The sequence below is a fragment of the Leptonychotes weddellii genome, chromosome 7 (assembly GCF_054177405.1).
Source record: "Leptonychotes weddellii isolate Sample4059 chromosome 7, ASM5417740v2, whole genome shotgun sequence".
NCBI lineage: Eukaryota > Metazoa > Chordata > Mammalia > Carnivora > Phocidae > Leptonychotes > Leptonychotes weddellii.
In genome coordinates, this window is record NC_138375.1 from 61,276,349 (window position 1) to 61,302,437 (window position 26,089).

General features: G+C 37.3%; 1 protein-coding gene across 9 annotated transcripts in view; it reads left to right on the forward strand.

Annotated features, from left to right (window-relative positions):
* LOC145722625 (uncharacterized) overlaps positions 1 to 26,089 on the forward strand; it is a 145,486-nt gene that overhangs the window by 37,595 nt on the left and 81,802 nt on the right. For 7 of the 9 annotated variants that reach the window (XR_014147016.1, XR_014147012.1, XR_014147015.1 and 4 more), the window contains one exon: positions 20,687 to 20,726. Coding sequence is in view for 1 of the 9 variants with exons in the window: in XM_081826465.1 (XP_081682591.1) it covers positions 20,687 to 20,726 (40 nt within the window). In the remaining 8 variants the exon portion in view is untranslated. Of the gene's footprint in view, positions 1 to 17,516; positions 17,673 to 20,686; positions 20,727 to 20,872; positions 21,280 to 26,089 lie in introns of those variants that run through there. The other 2 variants (XR_014147018.1, XR_014147017.1) reach the window with 2 other exon arrangements.

A 26,089-nucleotide genomic window follows, 5' to 3' on the forward strand; every position in this document is an offset into this window, starting at 1 on the left:
TATTACTAAAAGGCAGAAGATATCAGAAGCTCTGTAAATACCTTTTGACTTTCAATGCCATTATTTTCTTCTTGGAACCCTAAGTTGTGATTGTATTAGAGATCTAAATTTTTTTTCATCACGACCTAGTGAAAATGACTTACAGGTAAGTTGGTGAGTGGTTAAATTCTAGAGATGAGAAGTTAGCCTGGGGATTTTTACCAGATCAAATCTATGTCTGTCTGCTCTGATTGCTGGGCTTCTAGGTTAATTCTGGGGACAGCCCAAGGAGTAAGGACCTGTATGGGGGCAGTAAAGTGTGGAAGGAAGATGTCCTAGCCTCTTCCTCCATGGAAACTGACCTGGCCTCTTAAAAGTGTTGCTCTGAATTAACAATGCCAGACCAGGATCTGTTATGAGTTGGACCTACTTCTCCTAGTGATCACATTCAGAGGAGGTTACAAGGAGGGAAATGGGGGCACCAAGTAGCTCTGCTCAGCTGCTTCTACCAAAGGTTCTCAAAAAGTCTGGCATGTTGTGTACTCATACTTAAAATGCTCCTTAAAAGCATACATTTCTTTTAAAGTTTTTTAAAAGATTTATATATTTATTTGAGAGAGAGAGAGCAGGAGCAGGAGGGTCAGAGGGAGAAGGAGAGAGAATCTGAAGCAGACTCCATGCTGTGTGTGGAGTCTGACTCGGGGCTTGATCTCACGACCTTTAGATCATGACCTGAGCTGAAACCAAGAGTCGAATGTTTAACTGACTGCATCACCTAGATGCCTCAAAAGCATACATTTCTTTATTCTGCCCATTTTGCTTCATTAATTCTAGAGAAGGATTACATTACATTGAAGTGTTTTTAGCAAGGTCTTAGAATTCCAGTATTAACCTGCTTGCTATTCTTTAAAAGTCACAGTTTTGGAGTTACATTTGAAATAGGGTGAGTTTACCCTAGAAACAATAGGGATTACTGTCAAGTGTTTTCCTTGTAAGTGGAGTTTTCTTGAGCTATTATAAAGGGCAGTGCTCACTAATATGCTTAAGTCTACAAATTGCTGTTTTACTAATGGGTAAAAATTGGACGACTTATCCTTTTTCTCAGAAAGTATTAGTGATTTCCTGTGGGAGGAAAGAAGTGGGAGAAAAGCCTTCCTACACTCTTTAACAGTTTCCTATGTTATTTTCTGTGGCCTAAAGAGAGATGCATCCTGTTCTCCTTTCCCAATTTATCACTTCCTCACTTATACTCAATCCCCACACACCCACAGGGACCAATTCTCACTTCTACTGGTTTATTGTGCAGTTCATTTATTTCTATAATCCTTTCAAATGACTCAAAAAAGTGGATGTGTATGTATGCTTAGAGGTGTCATCTCACTTGTTTTTAAATTATAGCATCAAATGGAATTTTAATCAACCTTCTAGGTCAGTTAAATAAAAAGTTTGGGTATAAACCAAGAGTTAAAGTTACTGTTGTATATTGAGTTTTCAATAATGGGAGAAGATTATAACTGTAAATGATAATTCTTCATCTTGCCGTTTAGGGAATAGAATGATCTAAAAGCTCTCTCCTGTCAGTTTTATCTGTGACATGAGCAGATCAATTCAATGTGTACATTCTGCAGATTCTCAAGAGTCTTTGCTCAAAGGAAGGGCTGGTCTCATGTGTGTGTGTTCTGTCAGTTCTGGGTAGAGTGGTAGTGGATATCCTGAACTCTTATATTGACATTTCTGGTTGGGCTTCCCTCCCTCCCTCCCTTCTTTCCTACCTTCCTTCCTTCCTTCCTTCCTTCCTCTTTCTTTCTTTTTCTTTAAAGCAAGTTAGACATATGCTGGAGTCAGTGGCTCTGTTAGGTTATATAGTTTGAGAGGAGAATTGGTAGGATTTAGAAGGGGTTCTTATGAAAGCCTTAGGGGAAGTGTCTGGTTATTTTTTGGAGCAGGGACTAAATAAATTAGCCAGAAGGTGGTTGGAAAAACAGGCATTTATTCCTCTGGATGTTTATATGAGGGCAGAGGGCTGAAAGCAAAAAATTTACAGGCATGTTGATTGATCTGGGAGCCAATTGGAGAGTGTTGCTAAGGATAGACCATTTTTGATAAATGGTAACCATCCTCAAGAGGATAAAAACATGAGGAAGATAGGAGACCAAACTTCTTTCCTTTTTATGGAACCAATCAATACTTATATCACAACGAACGAAGTCATTCAAAGAGAGGATTCCAAAGACATGTACAAATACATTTCCAAAAAAGAAAGGGGCTCAGTTTAGAAGCAAGAACATTTAATATCTTTGCTGGTCAAGAGGTCAGGGATGTATCCCTAAGTTAACTAAATTATCAGTGTTGCTTTCTGTGTAAAATGACTTAGCCTGGTAAAAAATTACTTCCTAAGAGGGATGAGGAAAAGGACATAAGTAATGACTGAGAGAGGCTTTTGAAAAGTGGGGGTGAAGCTAGTGTAATCCATTAGAAATTTATTAATAATTTATTAGATTCAAAATATATCTGTTCTTTTTTCTCTGTAAGTGGGCTAAGGACCCACTATGTTGCTTGGACTGTGAGAAGAATTTATTGAAATCTGACATAGTTTCAATCAAATAAAAAGATGTTTTAGTCAAATGAAAGGTGCCTAGAAAAATGGGACTAGGGTGAGGGCTGGCTGTGTAATCCAGAGCCAGAGCCCTGGAGACCATCTGGAAAAATAAAGGAGTGAGTACAGGTTAGTACAGGGCAGCCTGAGAGCCAAGGAGGGAGACTTGGAGTCTAATGGGAGATGCTATTCCTCGCTCTCGGGCCTGGATGAGGGCTAAGATTCCAGGCCTGGAGCCATTAAGTCTCTACGTAGGATACAAAGTCTATAAATGATGGACTGAAACTTGGGCAATCTGAATATTTGAAGGATAGATGTGGGAGGCCCCACAACATAAGAACAAAGTGCCAAGAAACTACAATGATTTTTTGGCAAAAAGGGGTGACCATGCAACCCAAGCCTGCAATAAAATAATGAAGTCAACCCAATGGATCTAATGGCTGTGTGACCTACATGTGTGTTCAACAAGACTGGGAGTCAGGAGGTGGGTCTGGCATCTAATGTCTCCATGACTGGGATGGGGTCATATCCCATGCTTAGCTGAGAAGGAATCCCAGGAAGTAAGCATGGAAACTGCATCCCTCCTTTCCTGTCATGCTTCTCTGGAATCTGGGGGCATGGCCATTTTGTTATAATTCTTGAAACTGGAATTTCATCAGGATTATATTTGTTAAGACTTGTCAATTTTTACCTGTAGTGAAAAACTGTTGGAAAGAAAAAGTGTCATTTACGTGTTTAAGAGACAGGAAATATGGGAGAAACTGGGTGGGAGAGGGTGTGTATATTGAACTCTAGGAAGAATCAGGGGACCAGAAGTGTCTGTAGCAGTGACTGTCAATGTGGGGTTGAGGTATTTTGTCCCAGAACATTTGACAGTATATGGAGAATTTTTTTATCGTTGGGACTGTAAGAGAGATGCTATTGATATCTAGTGGGGAGAGACCAGGGATGTTACTAAACATCCTACAATGCACAGGAACCCCCACCCCAACAAAAATTATTGCTTCAATATGACAAAAGTGCAGATGTCAGGAAACCCTGGAGGAGAGGCAAGTAGATGGTTCAGCTGAAACAAGGGTGAGGGGTGGGTCTTACCACCAGGCCTGGCTCAGGAAAGGGTGGACTGAGACCCTGTGGGTGGGAAACTGCTAGAAAGCATATGGTGTCCACAGGGCAGGAGGGGAGTGGGGTGGAATGGAGTGGGGAGTATTTGGAGAAACGTCTTTCATTCCTTAATAAATGTATCTGGAGGAGACGCTAACATCTGTTACTTTAAAGGGGGAGTTAATTTTCTCCCAGTTCCTTGTCTAAAGGGATCTGGGGTCAAAACATGTCTTGCCTACTTGTGCTCATTTTTTGCCATTGAGCCAGAAGGAGGAAATTGGATCTACTTTCTCTTTTATGTCCCCTCTACTGTGAGAAAAATCTTTGCTTGACATGGCTGCTTCCTTGAGCTATCATCTGGTTTTCTGTTTCCCTTAATGGCCAGTATATTTTGTGCCTCCATCTTCTCACACAGCCTATCCTGCCTGTTACTCCAGGGAGTCCACCCAGTGAAAGCTCATCAGTGCCCTCCATCTTGCTCTACCCAGAGTCTTTTAATAGTCCTTATTCTGGGGGCACCTGGGTGGCTCAGTACGTTAAGTAGCCAACTCTTGATCTCTGCTCAGGTCTTGATCTCAGGGTTGTGAGTTCAGGCTATGTATATATAGTCCTTATCCTGTCTGCCCCTCTCTAGCTGTCAACACCTTTGTCGGCACTTTTCTTGAATTTTTTTTCTTCCTTTAGTTTTCTAGATCTTTCCGGCTCTCTTTTTCATCCCGAAATCTTTCTCTTGCCCCTTTTCTAGCTCAGTGCCTATGCCTGGTCTTCGTAGCTATAGCCTCTGTCCTACTTTCTTTAATATATTTTGCTGGTGATGTCACCTCTTCACACTCCTCCATCAGCTCACTGTGGATGAGTTGTAATTTTTTTCTCTTGGGTCATCAGTTCTGTTTTCTCTCTTAAGTTATAGACCCTTAGTGCCAACCTTTACTTCCATACTGTAATCTCAGATGTTTGAATACAAAGCTGATCATATTCTTTGTCAACAATTAGGAAGTTACATGATGCCTTTAAGATGTCACCAGGGTAAAACTCCTCTGACATATCCCTGATTCGCTTCTTTGGTGCCTAGCCTTCCCTGTTCCTCCTGAATCAGCTTTGCTCAAGGCTTTGGATTTTGGCTCCAGGGAGAATCATTTTTTCCTGGTAGAGTGAGCATTCATTACTCACTGTCTTCTTTATCCACCAAGATTCCAGTTTACTGACCCTATACCTGCCTCATTTCACCTACACCAAGTATATTATAGATGAAATTTCCACTTTAATTAGCTTGGATTTCAGAGTCTCCCACTAACACAACTCTTATAAAGTCAATCATTTCCTTTTTTTTTTTTTAAGATTATTTATTTATTTATTTGTCAGGGGGAGAGAGAGTGCGCGCACAAGCAGGGGGAGTGGCAGGCAGAGGGAGAAGCAGACTTCCCACTGAGCAAGGAGCCCGATGTGGGACTCGATCCCAGGACCCTGGGATCATGACCTGAGCCGAAGGCAGACACTTAACCGACTGAGCTACCCAGGCGCCCCTATACATTCATTCTTTATCCTTCCACTTAAACTTTGCTACGCTCTCTCTCCTATGTAATATTGGTATTTAGGCAAGAGTCTTTATTTCCTTGGGGCAATGAGTAGAAGCTGTGGAAATTTCTGGCTTGGAGGTAGAAGCCAGTGGGCAAAATTTGTGGGGAGCAAGGAGGCTTTTTGGAACTTTTAAAATCACATGATGCTGGCAGCTGCCACAGGTAAGCTTGGCCCTGGCATACTTAATGCCTCTTCTGCTTAGAGCTTCCTGCTTCATATGGCAATTACCACCCTACAGAGCAGGAACAGTGGGGTCTTGAGAGCCTGTCACTAAGAGTGAAAGAAAATGGGATGGAGAGAAGTAGAAGGAAATTAAACTGACTTCCAGGGTTTCCTTGTTCTAGCTATCATGCAAATAATTTAATAAGCCTGATGTGCTATACTTTAAATACAGTTTTGAAAATTTGCATGAAATGAATTTTTGCAAATAAAGTGCTATTTCAGATGTACTGTTTAAAATTCACTCTGGTAAATTTCATTAGGTTGGAACGACTGCTTAAAGAATAATCACACTTTTATTTCATAGAAGCTATGCCTTTTACTATCAGATTTGTTTGCATTTATTCCACATTTGATTTTGTAATCACACATTCAGGAAAATAATTTCTTTTCTGCCACTGGTCAATAGCTATATTAAAACTGCTTACCTGAGGCTGGCCCAAAGAGAATAAAAAAATCTGATCTTTCTTCAGCTTGCTTTCTCTGTGTCAAAAGCCAGGATGAGCAATGTAAGCTAAAATAGTACTCTAGCCCAAATCAGGCACACTACACCAAGTCCTTAGCAGATTTTCATTTCTCTTTGTGCTGTTACATTTTATTCTTTTGTCATCCAGACTTTTTTACTCAGAGAAAATAAAATTATTGGAGGTTTTTTCTGTTTGTTTTCGTTGTTGTTTTTTACATTTCTAAAGGTGAAAAAGGGAAATTACTGTGGTATGTGGTGTATTTAGGTTACACTAGGTAGGCATTGACCTCGGTGTTTGATTAATTCACAAAGGAGGATATGAACAAGGTCAAAATTCATATGATTCGGGAAGACATACAATTTCTGTTTTTCCTACTATTTTAGTTATATTTCCTGAAACATTACCTTTGGGAGAAAAATCAAGCTAGGACTTACTAGTCATTGACAATGATGAGTATTCCCTTGAGTTGGCAGAAAAGCTTAGTAAAAATATCTAAAACACCCATAGTAATTCAGTTGAACTGAAATCTTTACTTTATAGAACTTCAGACTAGATCCTGTTGTTTCTGTGGGTTGGTATTTGGCATAAAAAAAGCCCACCACATTTCATCCAACAATGCAAAAATTAGAGGGCTTTTTGATTTGTTTGTTTTCTATTTCTGTGGCACACCGCTGTTGGAGATAACATTTTATCCAACTTGAAGAGTGCTATTTATAAGGCAGGTGAAATTCTATTACTGCCAATTTATGGAAGTGTGAATTTTGTAATGGCAAAAGCAAAGCCGAATGTAGCCAGCAGGTAGCCCTGTTTTCTGATTGTTTCATCTTGCAGAAAATGTCACCAAAAGTATAATTTGCTCTTTTGCTTAGAAATTATATGGTGTGCTTAGGTAAAGTCCACAGAGTACAACATTAGGGCTTTAAATAAATCTCCAGGGCTTGAGGAAAAGGTGAAAGGAAATTCCATGTTGCATTCGAAATCATCAGGATTTGTTTATTCCTCTATTTTGAAATTAATATGGTACTAGCAGATCTTCAGTTGCATAACAGACATATCAGTTATTTTCACACGGGATTTTTTTTTTCTAATATAAAAAATCCAACCCCCAGTTTCAGAACTGTCCTCTTCAGGCCTACATGAAAAGATCTGTGGGTAATTATTTGCCAAGTACTGACAGATTTCCACATTTTTCTCCCACATAGTCCATTCTTCTTATGGGACCCCAAGTAATTTCTAAGAATTTAAATCAGGTCATAGAATCCTGCTTAAAAATCCTTCAATGGATTTTTGTCCCATTCAACTTAGAATAAGATACATACTCCATACCATGAGCCATAATACTCTATACTCTGAGCCATAATACATATACTCTAAAAGTTCTTACTCATTTTGGTCTCAGCACCTCTTTACACTCCTAAACATTGTTGAGGATCCTCAGAAGACTTTGTTTATGTGAGGTATAGCTATTTATACTTATTATATTAGAAATTGAAACACAATTTTAAAAATATTTATTAATTCATTTAAAAACAATAATACATAATGCACAACATTTTAATGAAAAATAACTATTTTTCAAAACAAAAATTTTGAAAAGAATGGTGTTGTTTTACAGGTTTGCAAATTTCTTTAATGTTTGGCTTAAAAGAAGGTAGCTGGATCCTCATATCTACCTTTTTATTTAATTTATTGCAATAGCACTTATACTTTGCCTTGAATGCAAAGGCCCACTTCACTCTGGTCCCTGCAGAGAGGTCTTCCTTTTCAGCTCACTGATGCAGTCACCCTGTGTCCCATTACTTTGTTTTACTTTTTCCATAGCTTCTAAAATTATGCAAAATCATATTATCTATGTCTGTGTTTATTATCCATCTCTACCCACTCAGTTATAAGCTGTACTTAGGTAAGGACCTTGTTTGTATTATAAACCACTGTGTAATAGTTTTCAGTTGTTGCTTAACAAATTAACCCCATACATAGCAGCTTAAAACAGCATACATTTATTATCTTAAAATTTCTGTGGGTTGGGAATTTGTGTGTGGCTTAGCTGGGTGGCTTTGGTTCAAGATCTCTCCCGAGTTGGACTGAAGGAGGTCTCAAGCTCACTCCTATGGTGGTTGGCGTGCCTAGATGATCTACTTCCAACCTAATTCATATGGGCTAGGGCTGCCTCCCTACATGGCAGGTGGCTTTCCCTAGGATGACTGATCAGAGAGAGAGAGAATCCAAGACAGAAGCTCCAGTATTTTCATAATCTCTTCTTGGAAGTGATATCTAATCACTTTTGCCATTTCCGTTCATTAGAAGGGAGTCACTAGGTCTGGCCTATACTCAAGGGGAGGGGATTACACAGAATGAGTAACAGGGGGCAGGGATTACCAGGGGCTGAGAGGCTCTTACCGTCAACTGCATCCTCAGGGTCTAGGCATAATATCCAGTATGGTACATAATAGGTACTCAGTAAATACTTGTTTAATGAGCATTGTGTCCATAAAGTACTCAGTAATATACTTGTTGCCAGAGGATTTAGCTTTGTTTTCTGAGCAGAAGGGGGATTATTTACTTTATACAGCTTTTAAGATCCATGCTATTATTCTTGGCTCCTCTAGTGTATTGTATGATTTAGGTAGTTGGTACAAGCCTACATAGAAAGAAAACCATTAATTTCTTCTATGGGATAAGAAGACTTGTTGATGGTGCCTTCTGGGGCTTCAAGTGAGAAACTGGGTGAATATATCAGTTTGGAGCTGTGATGTATTCTTGCCCATTAACACCCCTTTTGCCCATTCTTCTTCTTATATAAAATTTTTATTAATAGAGAGATTGTGCTCTTATAGGGCCATTGCTCTCTCCTGGTATCTTTGTTTGGCTTCTCTAGGGCAAGGAACACATTGAGTTGTCTGGTTGGCCATATTTGTTCTAAGATGCAGTAATTCCAAATTCATTGACTTTATCCATGGACAATTGTAATCATTTTCTAAATAAATGTACTAGGCTTAATTAATTTACCACATAGAACTGCCTTAGAGTATCTTCATGTATCTCTATACTGTAGTACTATTTTAGGTCTTTGGAAGGAAATTATAGCTAATCTTCACTTTTAGTCATGGTATAATAACATTGTTTTTAAACTTGTTTCCAGAGCTATGTATATTGGTCACATGTTAGTATGAGTCAGCCTTTAAAATTGTTTTTATGACACTTAACTGGGACAATGACAACAAGGTTATGGTAATTTCAACTAAAAGTGAGAATGGAGAAATACTTTTATAGAATTAGATAGGCCTGGGCGGGATGTCTGGTCAATGAAGTGGTGACCTAAGGTCAATCTGAGCCTGAAAAAATGCGAGTTTTTAAATCAGTCAAGGAAAAAGAGGCTGGAGTATTCCAGAGGCCAAATGCATTGATTTTACTGTTTTTCGTAGGATTTTTCAAGTGCAGATGACATCCATGGGTGTCAGAGATGGAGATTTTCTCCAGCAAGGTTCTAGTGAGGACGGGGTCATCCTTCAAGTTTCCTCTAAGTGCCCTGAGATGGAGCAATGTGGTTAAAGTACACAGATTCTGGTGTCACACAGATTTGGGTTTAGATCTCTGCCCTGTCATTCTCAACTGTAAGGGAAGGAATAATTCCTATACCTTAGGATTGTTGTAAAGATTTTGTGGGAAAGTACATGTGAAACAAATGCCTGACATTTATGCTCCATGTTCAATATTTGTAGCTCTCTTTCCTCAGCTGAAATTTGGCAGAACTCAGAACATGGGAACACCAGGCAGTGTCCCAGTGGTTTTGCTGGGTTTCAAACGTACTTCTTTTGGTCCCCATGGCAGAGCAGCAGCCTTGCTCCTCAGGTATATAGGGTCAGTTACCTCCACCAATATGGTGATTCCTTTCTCTGCCTGTTTTCACAAAGTCTCGGTGGTAGTCAAAGCTTCAGGTTCAGGGGAATCCTTATGGCATCTCTGGAACCAAGTATCCAGTAGGTAATAAGGTTGAGGGGACAGAAAGCACAAATTCTGCAAATAGGTCACAGGAATAATGGCGGGAGAGGCCAGTCCTACTGGCCTGGCCACCTGTTTCCCTGAAGAGTATATTCCAGTTATGGGCAGCATAACCTTCTACACTGATCAATGCATATAGCTACATCTGGAAGGACAGTCCCCCGACCTCACACGGTGTCTTTCTGGAACTGGCACCTTAGCTGAGCCTTTAATAAGCCATTACATTGTTCTGTTAGTCTGTGTTCATGTGCCCGCTCTTGTATCTCCTTCACGGTAAGATATTGCTTTGAATCCATTGGGAATTCTGTAAGCTCTCAGATGGCTTGTTTTATCTTGGCCACAGCACCAGAACCCCCCATGGTGAGATGAGGGACAGCCTGCACCTGTATCCTTTGCTTACCACAGCAGTGACTGTGGTCAAAGTTGGGTCAAGAGAATGTGAGGCAGGACATGGGAAGTGTAAAATATACAGTATGTGCCGTTTTGTAACTTGCGTATTTCCTTGAATAAATCTGTTCGTGGGTTATTTTATTGTTTTTATTTGGTTAACCTGATCTTTATTTATCATTTCTACTCATTTTTTTAAATTCATTAACCTCTGATTTTATGTTTATTATTTGATCTCTTTTGCTTTTCATGGGTTTATTTTGCTTGCCTTTTCTAATTTCCTGAATGTAATGCTTAGATTCTTTTTAATTAGCTATATAAATATTTGAGGCCATAGGTTTTCTTCATTTGCTATAATATAGTGTTTTTATTATTATTTTCTAAAAAAGATTTTTTTTTTTTGTAATTTTGGTTTTCGTTTCCTCATTGACCCAAGAGTTGTTTTAACAGAGAGGTTTTTTTCTTAACCTTTTATTTTGGAGTAGTATCTCGCTTTCAAAGAAGTTACAAAAATAGTCAAAGAAACAACCATGTTAACGTTTTATCACATTTGCTTTATCATTCTGTCTCTCTTCAAGTGCATGCACACACACAGACACACATTATTCCTTTTTCTGAATCAACTAAAAGTGAGTTACAGGCAAGATGTGCTATTTCCCCTATATAATTTAGTATGCAGCTTCTAAAAAAACCACAATACCGCTTAGGTAATCACTGTTAACCATCTAAATGAGAAGATTAACACTGATGCAATTTTATCATCTAATCCAGAGACCTTATTTAAATTTTGCTAATTGTCCCAATGGATGACCTTTCTAACAAGTGAATTCAGGACCCAATCCAGGATCATATGTTGCTTTTAGTTTTTCTGTCTCTTTATTTAGTCTAGAGTTGTCTATAAATATTTTCTTGTTTTTTATGACCTTGACATTTTAGGAGAGTACAGGCCAATTGTTGTGTTGTTGCTGTTTTTGTTGACTGTCCCTCAATTTAGGAGTCTGATGTTTCCTCATTATTAAATTCCATTTATGCATTTTTGACAGGAATATTACACAGGTGCTTTGTTCTGCTCAGTGCATCATATCAGGAGCCATCCAATGTCAATTTGTCCCATTGTTGGTGATGTTAAATGGAATCATTTGGTTAAGGTTTCCTTATTGTAAAGTACTAATTTTTAACCCCTTTGTAATTAGTAAGTACTTTGTGGGGGGAGGTGCGTTGAGATTATGTAAATATCATGTTTCTCAGCAACTTTCTCCTCTTAGTTTTAGCATCCACTGTTGATGTTTACATGATTCAATTATTACTGCCATGGCTGCAGTTTTTAATCCCATCATTCTTTTTGTATTTATTCTAAATAACCATATTATTATGTATTGCCCTTCCTCCCTCCCTTTCCTCCTTATTCCCTTTCCTTCCTTCCTTTCTATCAGCATGACATATGGATTGTTCTTATTCAACGAATTAAAACCCATTACTATCATTATTTATTTTGATGCTCAAATTGATGTAGTTTGGCCAGTAAAAACTTTAAGATGTTCTGTGCCCTTTTGACAAGAACTCATCAATTTTTAAAAATCGGTTTTATTTCCTGGCATAGTATTTGGGAGATAGATCCAGAAGCCTGATCTGACTCAGGTTCAGTCCCTTTGGTAAGACTCTAATTGGTGTTTGGAAAGACCATGGGGGTGGGGGGGGGGCACATTATGTCTGGTTGTCTCTATTTTTGTGGTGTGAGTACTCTCTTAATTCACTGAGTTCACAAAATAATGGTATAGTGCATAATAAAAAGGTAGGATATGAAATAATGAATTAGTTCCCTAATAATCTCTGAAGGTGACTAATGATTACTTTTTAGTACCTTATGAATTTATGGATTTAAATATATTCGGCAGATTTCAGCCCATTGCTATTATTATCTTTATTGAAGCTCAAATTGTCCATCTTTGGCAGATGGAGTCCTCTCTAAGTTGATTCTTGAGTGCTTCTGACATAAGCTTAATAATCATTGATAGCTTCCTCCCCTCTGGCATGACAAAATATTCCAGATTTATTTTACGTATTTCCTCTCTAGTCCTGGAATCAGTCCTTTTTCTGAGATAGTGTCTCAGATGGCTTGTTTTATCTTGGCCATCCGAAGATAAAACAAGCCATCTGAGAAAATTTTTAAAAGGTACTTAAAAAAAATTATCACCACCCCTCAAGAGAAAATTAAAATTAAATTAATATATCCTTAATTAAAGAAATCAAATATTAAGAGATAAGACTTTTTTCTTTTTTTTAGGTAGAGTTGAGCTTTGGAAGACCACAAACCACTGTAATATAAAATTTTTTTTCATCCCCCCCCAAACCAACTTTCTCTTCCTTGGTGGTGGTGGGGGGTGATATCACCCTACTGAGGGCATGCTCTAAAAAGCCCTGGTTTATTTTAGTGGAAATGATATTTCAAGACCCCAATCTGAGCACTATGGATACCTCAGTACTGTACGATTTTTACTTAGCTTCTTTTCTACTACACTTGCATCTCCTTTCTTCCATGCTGAACGTCCCATAATTACCCCCCTTGCTTTATTCCACAATGTACCACAACAAACTCATAATAGCAATGCTAATGATATTACCAACAATGACTACTCCAAACAGTTAAAAATTTGCTCTGCATATGCTCTTCTTACTCTCCCTCCCCCTTCCCTGTGTTGTCTGAGCTCACAGTCATCAAGTATTATACTCTGTCCCTTTAATCCTCATTTAGTTGTAGTTCTACATGAAACTACTTTTTTAAAGATTTTATTTATTTATTATTTGAGAGAGAGAGAGAGAGAACATGGGAGGGGGTAGGAGAGGGAGAAGCAGATTCCCCACTGAGTTGGGAGCCTGATGCTGGACTTGATCCTGGGAAACCAGGATCATGACCTGAGCTGAAGGCAGACACTTTACCAACTGAGCCATCCAGGTGCCCCTACATGAAACTATTTAATGCTTAAATAAAACTTATTTAATGTCTTATGGTAATCTCCCTCTGACTAGTCAGGTTGTCTGAAGCTTGTTCTCTAGTGGATTCCTCAGGAGGGCTCATGGGAACACTAGTCCCTAACTTTTTGCACATTGATATCAATTGCTCTTTACGTTTGAAAGTCAGTTTGGGCTAGGTGAAATCTTTGGCTTACATTTTCTTTCTTAGAATGTCTTAACTATGTATGTTAACTGCATTTTCTTGTGGCATAAAACAGTAATAGAAGATGATAATTAATTAGATGAATGTCTACATTTCTTTATAAGTTCTTGCTCACTTTTTTTTAAATGCCCAAAGGACGTTTCTCTTTTTCTTCAAAGTCCAATCATTTTATAGGCATATGTCTTATTATTGATAATTGTGAGTCTCAATATATAGTTTCAGGGAAATTTTAAGGGAGGTTTTATTGAATTTACAATTTTTGGCAAATGGTCTCAAACCTTGCTTAGGTTTTCTTTTTTTCCAGAGGCTCCTATTATCAGTATTGGGTCGTTTTTGTTTATGCTCAGTATTTGTCACTGTCTCATAAATCCTTTTTAACTTTGTCTTTGTTCCTTTTTAATTTATGTCTTCATTCCTTTTTAATTTTTAATATACTATTTCTTTTCACCTTACAATTCTCTTCAGGCATTATGTATTATGTTTATTTGCTTTTTTGCTCCTCCTATTTATTCCTCATTACTGAAATGGTTTTTGCTCGTTCTGTTTATTCTTCATTATTGAAATGGTTTTTCAAAAACTTATTTCTGATTCTTTTATGAGTACTATCACTACATTTCTGAGCTTCTTTTTTCTGATTTTGATGTTGTTTTTTTCATATCTTGTACCATGTCTTAATATCTGTTTGCTCATTTTGAGGTAGTTTTGGTCTGATATGTGGGCACATCTTTTGGCATGCTTTCATTATTGGAGTGTTTTTCTGCTCCTCATTCTCTTTTTTTCTTATAATAAGGTATGATATTTTACCACAATCCTTATCTTTCCAAATTTTATGAGAAGCTAGTTTTTCTCAACTTTTAGGAGGTATGGCTCAGGATAGTATTTCTAGCTTCACATAGTTCCTCTTGGGTTATTTTTAGGTAGCATTAAGTAATATGGTGGCTTGCTTTCTGAGATCTCCTGGCTTCTTCCCATAAGCCTTTTCTCCTTTGTCTCAATTGTCACTATCCTGCTCAATTTGATCTCCTCCCAGCGTGTCCTCTGTCTTAGAGGTGAGCTGATCTCTTCTAGAAGTTCATAGACAGCTTCGCCTCTTTCAAGTTTACTGGATACCACATTCCCTCACCTGTTTTTAGATTTAGAAACTGCCAGTTTTAGCTTCCATTCTCAAGTCAGTCTGCAGTGCTTTCCAATGAATAGTTATTGGCTTTTGGGGGCTCTCCCATCTTCAGGTTCCTCATCTATTCAGGATATTTTGTTTCTCACACAGTTGCTGATTAAAGAGCTTTTAAAGACAAAAGGAGAAAGACTTTTAAAAGGGGCAAAAATAAGTATAAAACCCAGTTAATCCTTATTTAGAGGTATTCATTTCTCTATCCAGAGAAGGTTATCACTTAAAATTTTTCTTTTCCTTTTTTTAAAGATTTTATTTATTTATTTGAGAGAGAGAGAGCATGAGCAGGGGGAGGGATGGAGGGAGTGGGAGAGGGACAAGCAGACTCCCTGCTGAGCGTGGAGCCCATCGCTGGGCTCCATCCCAGGACCCTGAGATTGTGACCTGAGCCAAAGTCAAATGCTTAACAACTAAGCCACCCAGGTGCCCCATCACTATTTTTCAAAGCATGGCCTAATTATATTTGTTTTAACAAAATAAGCTAATCAAAAATGTGAGTAAGAGTTTTCCCTTATTTGGTTTTGAAAGAAAAATGTGTTTTTAAAATGTAAAGGCCAACTTGCTATTTTCTTTTCATTCTTTTTGGAGAAATATGTCTTACTAGTTGAATTTATAAAATTAAATAATTTATCCTTATTTCAGCAATAGGTTATTTGAGCCAGGATTTTAGACTGGACATATAAATACTTTTCATGGTTTATTTGTCCTTCCATTCTTTAATGATGCCTAATTTCCAGCTAAGTTATTCTCATATTCTATTGCTTCTCATATTATTAAGCCAAGAAAATGATTTTGTGATGAAGACATATTTATTAATTGGCACTGAAAGAATATATGTGCTGCAAGGACCAAAATTCCAAGGAGAATTATGAAAACTGTTGAATGACCCAAGGAACATCATAGATTTAGGGAAGAGAAATTCTATAAAGAAGAATAGGACAAAAGATAAGAAGATAAGAAGAGAGGAAAGGAAAAATATGGGAGAAGAAATTGTGGAGGTCATTACAGAGTAGAATGATACTCTACTCTGTATCACAGAGTACAATGGTATTGTGGTACAAAACTAGAATGCCATTGTAAACTTCTGTATTTCTGTTCCACAATAAAACACAATGCACACACATACACTACACACACACACACCCCCCCCCTGGAATGACCCTTCAGTTTCAAATCCACATTTAGATATAGTTTTGGTATATATTTCTCTTTTCTTTCTTTTTTTTTTTAAAGTAGGCTTCGTGCCCAGTGTGGAACCCAATGTGGGGCTTGAGCTCATGGCCCTGGTGATCAAGACCTGAACTGAGATCAAGAATGGGACACTTAACCAACTGAACCACCCAGGCGCCCCTGGCATGTATTTCTGTGGGAAAATTTTTTTTTTTTTTTAAGATTTTATTTATTTTTTGACAGAGAGAGACACAGCGAGAGAGGGAACACAGCAGGGGGAGTGGGAGAGGGAAAAGCAGGCTTCCTGCTGAGCAGGGAGCCCGATGTGGGGCTCGATCCCAGGACCCTGGGATCATGACCTGAGCCGAAGGCAGATGCTTAACCAACTGAGCCACCCAGGCGCCCCTCTGTGGGAAAATTTTGAGTGGGAAAAAGAAGTAAAAGAAAACTTTTGGCTATATTGTAGATTGTCTACTGGGATTTAGGGACACTACTTAGAATCCTATTTTTACACAATCACTGTTCCTGTTAATCAGGTCTTCTCAACTAAGAGACTAATGGGGTTTTCAATATTTGCATTTTTATATCCATTGACTTATAGCTATTTATTATATTCAAAATCAAGGCCCTGAGAAGTCTAATGTCTGTGTAGTGATAATGACTAGATCTTAGGATGAGTCTTTTGAACAATGTCATAGAAACCAAACTTGTTAAAAGGCAAGCTTAAACTTTGAGATCACAAGTCTGTATCAATAAGTACGCTTTGCTTGCAGGTAAGAAAACTGAGGTAATGGGGCACCTGGGTGGCTCAGTCAGCTGAGTGTCCAACTCTTGATTTTGGCTCAGGTCATGATCACAAGGTTGTGAGATCGAACCCCGAGTTGGGTTCCACACTTAGCAGGGAGTCTGCTTGAGGTTCTCTCTCTCCTCTGCCCCTCCCCCTGTTCTCTCTCACTCAAATAAATAAATAAATCTTTAAAAATAAATACATAAAAGTAAATCTGTAAAACACTTGAACACTCTTAAAACACTTTAATCTACTTTACTCCCAACATTATATTTCAGTGAGATTAACCCAGGAGTCTTCTTAAGTTCTGTATTTAAAAGAAGGAGGAAAACATACTGGAATTATAGTTACATTGTGGGTTAACTGAATTCATTTAGGGTGACTCTTTTCTTTGTTTAGTAAGTATACATTTTCTCTTTACTTGGTACTATTCACAAGATGCTTTCAGAAGTGGAGGTATGACATTTTTATATTTTACCCCTTTTTTATTTTTTCCACTATAAGTGAGAAGTGATTGGCTTTTATGTGTAACCTAGAGCAACTTATTATACTTTATTCTCCTCATTGTATACACAAGGCATGGTCTGCTGTGGCCACTGCATCAAATATCTTGATGGTTCTATATATGACCTTTCTTAAATTGAAAACATGGGTTAGTGGTTATCTGGAAGAATTCTTTCTGATCATCTAAACTTGGGCTGAAAAAGTAAGGTGTACATATAGGGAATTTTTCTACCAAATATTGTTATAGTACAAAATTTAGTATTTATTCTATAACAAAGGGCAATAAGAAACTGTTGTATCTTCTTTATTTTTCTAGGACAGATTTTCTCCAAGCTCCTGCTGGTGGACTGCCAAGAAATTCAATCTCAATCATTACTTTTTCCCTGCTGTCCTGATCATCCAAAGGTTTTAAGGCTCCTCCACAGACCAAAACATTATGTTCCTCAATCTTTAGTCCTGAATGCTCATTTCCTAAGTGACACAGCATCATTGGCACGTCTCTACCAAGAGTGGGCCTAAGATTTTTCCCCAAGGTGCCCATAAACATGATTCTTAGTATTCTATGTCTATTACTCTTCCACAGTCATCTTTAAGACCTATCAGAGGGCTAGTCACCTTTTGGGGAGAGGATGTATGGGTACATCTATGTGGAGCTGAGCTGTGGTCCCTCAACCCTGTAAGAGAAGCTCTTTACCTCTTCCTCCCCCTACCTGAAAGCCCTCATTTGCCTCTTCTCTTTTTCTGGAATGATGCATTAATTTCTGCCATGAGTTTAAATTTTTGAATATAAAAGTCAAGAGTGGGGATTATCTTCTAGGTGACCAGTAGCTTCTGTTTTATATTTGGACACAAAACAGTTTGAGCAAGGCAAGGGAACACATAAGCTTAGAAATCTCCTTGGGAGAGAGAGGGAGAAAATTCCTATGGATGGGAGAATAAAAACACATATTGATATTCTGATAAATTATTCAGCCTCTTACTATTATTATTATTGTTTATTTTTATTAAATACTTAATATTTTAGAGCAGTTTTAGGCTTACAATAAAAGTGAGAGATTTCCCATATGTTCCCTCCTCCCATACATGCAAAGCCTCCCCCTTTATCAACATCACTCACCAGAGTGGTGCTTTTTTTTTTTTTTTTTTTTTACCAAGTATGAACCTAGAGTGACACATCATAATCACCCTGAGTCCACCGTTTACCTTAGGGTTCACTCTTGGTGTTGTACATTCTTGGGTAAATGTATAATGACATATATCCATCATTATAGTATCATACAGAGTATTGTCACTGCTCTAAAAAATCCTCTGTGCTCTGCCTATTCAGCCCCCCAACCCCCCATAACCACTGATCTTTTTACTGTCTCCATGGTTTGCCTTTTCTACAATGTCATATAATTGGAATCATACCATATGTAGCATCTCAGATTGGCTTCTTTCACTTGGCAATATGCATTTAAGTTTCCTCCATGTCTTTTCGTGGTTGGATAGCTCTTTTCTTTTTTAGTACTGAATAATATTCCATTGTCTGAATATACCACAGTTTCCATTTACCTACTGAAAAACATCTTGGTTGCTTCCAACTTTTGGTAATCATGAATAAAAGTGCAATAAATATCCATGTGTAGGTTTTTGTATGGGCATAAGTTTTCAACTCCTTTGGATAAATACCAAGGAGCACAGTTGCTAGATCTTGTGGTAAGAGTATGTTTAGTTTTGTAAGAAACTGCCAAACTGTCTTCCAAAATGGTGGTACCATTTTGCATTCCCACTAGCAATGAATGCAAGTTCCTGTTGCTCCACATTCTTGCCAGCATTTGGTGTTGTCAGTGTTCCAGATTTTGGCCATTCTAATAGGTGTGTAGTAGTATCTCATTGTTGTCTTAATTTGTATTTCCCTGATGACATATGATATGGAGCATCTTTTTGTATGTTTATTTGCCACTTTTATATCTTCTTTGGTGAGGTATCTGTTAAGTCTTTGGCCATTTTTAAAAGATTTATTTATTTATTTGAGAGAGAGAGAGAAAGAAAGAGAGAGAGAGAATGAGAGAGAGTGGTGGCAAGGGCACAGGGAGAGAGAGAATTTCAAGCAGATTCTTCACTGAGCGCAGGGCTTGATCTCATCATCCTGAGATCACAACCTGAGCCAAAACCAAGAGTCGGACAATTAACTGACTGAACCACCTGGGCACCCCTCTTTGGCCATTTTTAAATCAGGTTGTTCGTTTTCTTATTCTCATATTATTTTTCTTCTTCTTGAAAGAATAAAAAACAAAAGGCATATTGATGTTTAGTGTTTGTTAGCATTTGTTGTCTCAAAATATATTTGGAATCAAAAATAACTTTGTTTTAGTCAACATGTCCTAACCAAAAGAAAGTTCTTATTTATGTAACTTCTTTTCCAAAGAAGGTTAGAGAAGTTAAAACAGTGAATCAGTCCAAGATAGAAATAAGGGGATGAGAGAAAACCTCTTCTTTGTAATGTGTAGCTTAGTGGAAGCAGGACTAGACCAGCAGGCCTGTCATGCTGCAGAGGGACCTCGTGGTACTGGGGATGGGAACTTGTAGACACTAGAAAAGGTTCAGCTCTGTCACAGGCCTGGACTACTGTGGTTGGCCCTCTTTCCATCCTATTTGGGTAATTCCTCTGGCTTTCCATCAATATCTGTCTGCATATATTGTGTTATCCATCAAAGTGTCATCCATGGAAAATGTCATCCATGTAAAACCCAAGAGAATCTACCCTTGAAAGGAATTTGAGGACCTTATGAGACAACCATTAAAAAAAATCAGATTACTTCTAAAATTTCTGTGAAGTCTCTAGGAGATGACTATTATCTAAATAACCACAGATGGATAAGGTATGCGAGTTAAATCTGTGCCTTGGTTCTAGCTGTTTTTTACATACCCTGCTACTGCTTCATTACCAAGTTAGAGAAATTGACAAATCTGGATCTTAATTTTCTCTTGATTCCTAATGTCCATTTTTGCAAAAAGGCATGAAAATCTTTGGGTGAAAACTGAGACCCAGTCACAACGTAGAGATTATTTACACATATCTAAAAGATAAATATTACCACATACCTAGAGAATGAGAACTCCTTATCATGTAATTTCTCATTTTCCCTGGGAGTAAGTATCTTGAAGAATGTACATGACTTAAAGAATGCATTCTGGTTACTGATTTTGTGTTCAGCACCTGCTGGGCCTTCCTAGTTGGATGTGATTTCAGTTTTTCTTACTAGATAAAATAGCTATTCTGCTTATCTTTGAGCAGACTGTGTTTATATTCCAAGATCTGTGATTTGATGACTTGACCAGCCCAGACCATTATGATGTTGCTAACTAACTGGTTGCTCTACACGGTTATCATATTTTACAGTGTAAAACTAGCACTGGGATTTGGAACTCTCTAATTCAGTGGTTTCCTTAAAATTCCCTGTGATCCTTTCAAAATCTTCAGATGTTTAGAACTCATTGAATCAGAATCTCCTGTTGGTAGAACTCAGAAACCCACTGACCTTGTCCCTCACTTCTCTTTCAGAAATGATACCACCCAAATCTTGAAACCACATAGAAAATTGGTAAGTGTGGGAGTACTGTAGCTTTCTCATTTAATCAGAACGTAAATATATGAGTAGAGAATTGTGAAAAGAGAAAATGGCCTCAAAAGAAAGACTGTTTACTTTTAAAGGTTTTTGATTTCATAACCTATTTCTACTTGAAACAGAAGATCTTAAAGTTTATGAAGCCCTATGAAGTCTTTCATAGAATAGAAGCTCCTGCCATCACTCACAATGGGATAGAATATGGACTGACCCTTTTGTTTGCAATGTTTAGTGGATGTTTTCATAATGTTTAGTATTTATTCATCATCCGTGTTGACATTTTGTCAAGAGATTTTTTTCCTTAACTTTCGTTGAATAAGATTTTGGCAAAATAAAGTACAGAATGAAGTTAAGATGTTGATGGTGTTTATTTTTAGAGAGGAAGACTTTTTACATAGCAAAATGATCTTTAACTTTAAAAATTAAAGTTTTTATAATATAGACAAATTGTTAACTATGACATTGATTTTTTTCCCTTTAAGTGAATAATCAAATAAAAAAAGAGTTATTACTTTGATTAGTTTTACCTATTTGAATTCCATACATGGAATTAGTCTGTGTACTTCTGCAAATGCCTTCTACTGTTCAGCGATATGTTTTTGTGGTTCTTTACTATTTATACTCTTACATAGCTCACTCACATTGTAGGGTATACATATTCAAGTTTATTTATTTGTTCTATTGATTATGCTTGGATTATTTTCAATTTTCTGTTGTTACAAACACTATTGCTGTGAATATGCTTTTTTTTTTTAAAAGATTTAATTATTTATTATAGAGAGGGAGAGAGAGAGTACAAATGGGGGTAGGGGAAGAGGGAGAGAAAGAGGGAGAGAAGCAGACTCCCTACTGAGCATGGAGCCCAATGCAGGACTCAATCTCACTACTCTGAGCCAAAATCAATAATTGGGTGCTTAATCCAGTGAGCCACCCAGGCACCTTGCTGTGAATATGCTTTTTATTGGTATAAATTTACATACCTTAAAGTTCACTTATTTAAAACATACATACAGTTTAATGCTTTTGTTGTATTTAAAAAATTGTGTAACTATCACCAAAACCTAATTTCCCCCCCTTGGTTTTATTTATTTATTTATTTATTTATTTAATTGTGTTCAATTAACCAACATATATTACATCATTAGTTTTTGATGTTGTGTTCAACGATTCATTAGTTGTGTATAACACCCAGTGCTCATCACCACATGCGCCCTCCTTAATACCCATCACCCGGTTACCCCATCCCCCCACCCACTCCCTTCTGTAACCCTCAGTTTGGTTCCTGGAGTCCAGAGTCTCATGGTTTGTCTCCCTCTCTGATTTCTTCCCATTCAGTTTTCCCTCCCTTTCCCTATGGTCCTCCATGCTATTCCTTATGTTCCACATATGAATGAAACCATACGATAATTGTCTTTCTCTGCTTGACTTATTTCACTTAGGATAATCCCCTCCAGTTCCATCCATGTCGATGCAAAGGGTGGGTATTCATCCTTTCTAATGCTGAGTAATATTCCATTGTATATATGAACTACATCTTCTTTATCCATTCATCTGTTGAAGGCATCTCGGCTCCTTCCATAGTTTGGCTATTGTGGACATTGCTGCTATGAACATTGGGGTGCATGTGCCCCTTCTTTTCACTATGTCTGTATCTTTGGGATAAATACCTAGTTGTGCAATTGCTGGGTTGTAGGGTAGCTCTATTCTTAACGTCTTGAGGAATCGCCATACTGTTTTCCAGAGTGGCTGTACCAGCTTGCATTCCCAACAACAGTGTAAGAGGGTTCCCCTTTCTCCACATCCTCGCTAACACTTGTTGTTTCCTGTCTTGTTAATTTTTGCCATTATAACTGGTGTAAGGTGGTATCTCATTGTGGTTTTGATATATATTTCCCTGATGGAATTGAACATTTTTTCATGTGTCTGTTAGCCATTTGTTTGTCTTCTTTGGAGAAGTGTCTGTTCATGTCTTCTGCCCATTTATTGACTGGGTTATTTGTTCTATGGGTGTTGAGTTTGAGAAGTTCTTTATAGATCTTGGATACCAGCCCTTTATCTGTAATGTCTAAAATCTAATTTTAGAACATTTCATCATGCCAAAAGAAATCCTAGACCCATTAATAGTCACTCCTTACCCCCACCTCACACTTTCCTCAGGTCCCGGCAACAACTAATCTACTTTTCATCTCTATAGGCCTGCCTATTCTGGACATTTTTATATAAATGGAATCATATAATATGTGGCCTTTTGTGTCTGGCTTTCTTCATTAACACAGTGTTTTCAGGGTTCATCCTTATTGCATGTGTCCCTACTTCATTCTTTTTTTTTGACAAATAGTATTCCATTGTGTGGATAGACCACATTTTGTTTATCCTTTCACCAGTTGATGGACATTTGGATTGTTTCTACTATTCATGAATTTTTTTTTGACATCAGCATTCCTAAGTTTCATATGTAAGAATTGCTGGGTTATATAGTAACTCTATGTATAATATTTTGAGGTGCTGCCAACTGTTTTCTGTAGTGGTGGTATCATTTTACATCCCCACTAGCAATGTATGAGAATTTCAATTTTTCCACATCCTCACCAACACTTGTTATAGCATGTCTTTTTGATAATAGTCATCCTAATGGTGTGAACTGATACCTCATTGTGGTTTTGACTTGCATTTCCCTAATAACTAATGATGCTGAGTATCTTTGCATGGACTTATTGGCTAGCCATACATCTTCTTTGGAGAAAAAGGGTATTTTCAAACTTTTTTTCCCATTTTAAAATTTGACTATTTGTCCTTTTATTGTTGAATTGAGAGAGTTCTTTTTACCCCTAGTTTTATTAAGAAATAATTGATATACATCACGATATAAGTTTAAGGCATACAGCATGATGGTTTGATTTACATATACAGCTGACCTTTGAACAATGCAGGGGTTAGGGCCACCAACCTCCACACAGTTGAAAATCCAAGTATAACTTTTGACTCTCCCCAAACTTAACTACTGATAGTCTACTGTTGACAGGGCCTTACTGATAACATAAATAGTAGATTAATATGTATTTTGTATATGTATTATATATTATATTCTTAAAGTAACTGAAGAAAATGTTATTAAGAAAATCGTAAGGAAGAGAAAATATATTTCCAGTACTGTACTGTGTTTATTAAAAAAATCCACATATAAGTTGACCAGTGCAGTTCAAACCCATGTTGTTCAAGGGCCAACTGTAGAATGGGTGATAACCACCCAGGAGGTGGGATAACAAAGGCACAGTAGTACTGATGATGCTAAATCAATTGTACTGACAGACTGGTGAAGTGGGGAAAACTTACAAGTAAAGTATGCTCTGAATTAATACAATGAAGATCCAAGTTCCTTATACATAGAGGGAAAAAATGACTCAAAACAAAATTATTCCTAATTGAGTAAAAGCTAACACCAAGAGTCATTCTTTCCTATATACCACATATCAGATTTATCACTGAGTCTTGTGGACTGTACCTTCAAATATGTCTTAAATCTTTCTGCTTCTCTCCATCCATAGAGCCCTACTCTAATCCTAGCTGTCATTTCAGCACTACTTGTCTCCTGGTGTCTGCTTTTGCCTGCTTTTAATCCATTCTCCATACAGTGGAAAGACCTTTTAAAAACATAAATTGAGTCATGCCATTTCTCCATTAAAAACCCTTCAATGTTTTCTTGTTGCCCTTTTACAAAAATCCTCAAATCAGTAAGGAACTGGCTGACATGTTCAGTGAAGAATATGTGTATTTAAAAGAGCCAATATAGAAATTATATAGAAATGTTATAAAAATGAGTATGCCAAGTAGAAAGTGAGTGAAATAAAAATTTAGCTTCAGTTCTGATGTCAACTAGTTATACAGCCCATCTTACCTTTTAGAAGGACTAAAATATTTAGAATCTATTCAGTTCCAAAATTTTGAGGGATGGTGTTTTGTCTTTTTTTAAAAAAGTTTTATTTTAATTCCATTATAATTAACATACAGTATTATATTAGTTTCAGGTATACATTGCAGTGATTCGACAATTTTAGTGCTCATCATGATAAGTATACTCTTTAATCCCTTCACCTGTTTCACCCATCCCCCCACCCACCTCCCTTCTGGTAACCATCAGTTTGTTCTCTATAGTTAAGAGTTGGTGTTTTGGTCTGTCTCTTTTTTAAATTTGTTCGTTTTGTTTCTTAAATTACACATATGCGTGAAATCATATGGTATTTGTCTTTCTCTGACTGACTTATTCCACTTAGCATTTTATTCTCTAGATCCATCCATGTTGTTGCAAATGGCAAGATTTCATTCCTTTTTTATGGATGAGTAAAATTTCACTGTGTGTGTGTGTCTGTGTGTGTACCTCACATCTTCTCTATCCATTCATCTATCGTGGGACATTTGGATTGCTTCCGTAACTTGGCTATTGTAAATAATGCTGCAATAAACATAGGGGTCCATATATCTTTTCGAATTAGTGTTTTCGTATTCTTTGGGTAAATACCCAGTAGTGAAATTACTGAATTATACAGTAATTCTAGTTTTAGTTTTTTTGAGAAACCTCCATACCATTTTCCACAGTGGCTACCTCAGTTTACATTCCCACCAACAGTGCATGAGGATTTCTTTTTCTCCACATCCTTGCCAACACTTGTTTCTTGTGTTTTTGAGTTTAGCCATTCTGAGGTGTGAGGTGATATCTCATTGTAGTTTTGATTTGCATTTCCCTGATGATGAGTGATGTTGAACATCTATTCATGTGTCTCTTGGCCATATATATGTCTTTTTTGGAGAAATATCTGGATTTTTAAAAATTAGGTTATTTGTTTTGTTTAGTGTAGAGTTGTATAAGTTCTTTATATATTTTGGATACTAACCCTTTATCAGATATGTCATTTGCAAATATCTTCTCCCATTCAGTAGGTTGTCTTTTAGTTTAGTTGATTGTTTCCTTCACTGTGCAGAAGCTTTTTATTTTTATATAGTCCTAATAGTTTATTTTTACTTTTGTACCCCTTGCTTGAGGAGACATATCTGGAAAACTGTTGCTATAGCCAATGTGAGAGAAATTACTGCTTATGCTCTCTTTTAGGATTTTTATGGTTTCAGGACTTACAGTTATGTTTTTAATCCATTTTGAGTTTATTTTTGTTTATAGTGTGAGAATGTGGTCCAGTTTCACTTTTTGCATGTAGCTGTCCAGTTTTCCCAACACCATTTGTTGAAGAGACTGTCTTTTTCCAAGTGGATATTCTTTCCTCCTTTTTCAAAGATTAATTGACCATATAATTATGAGTTTATTTCTGGGCTCTCTATTCTGTTCCATT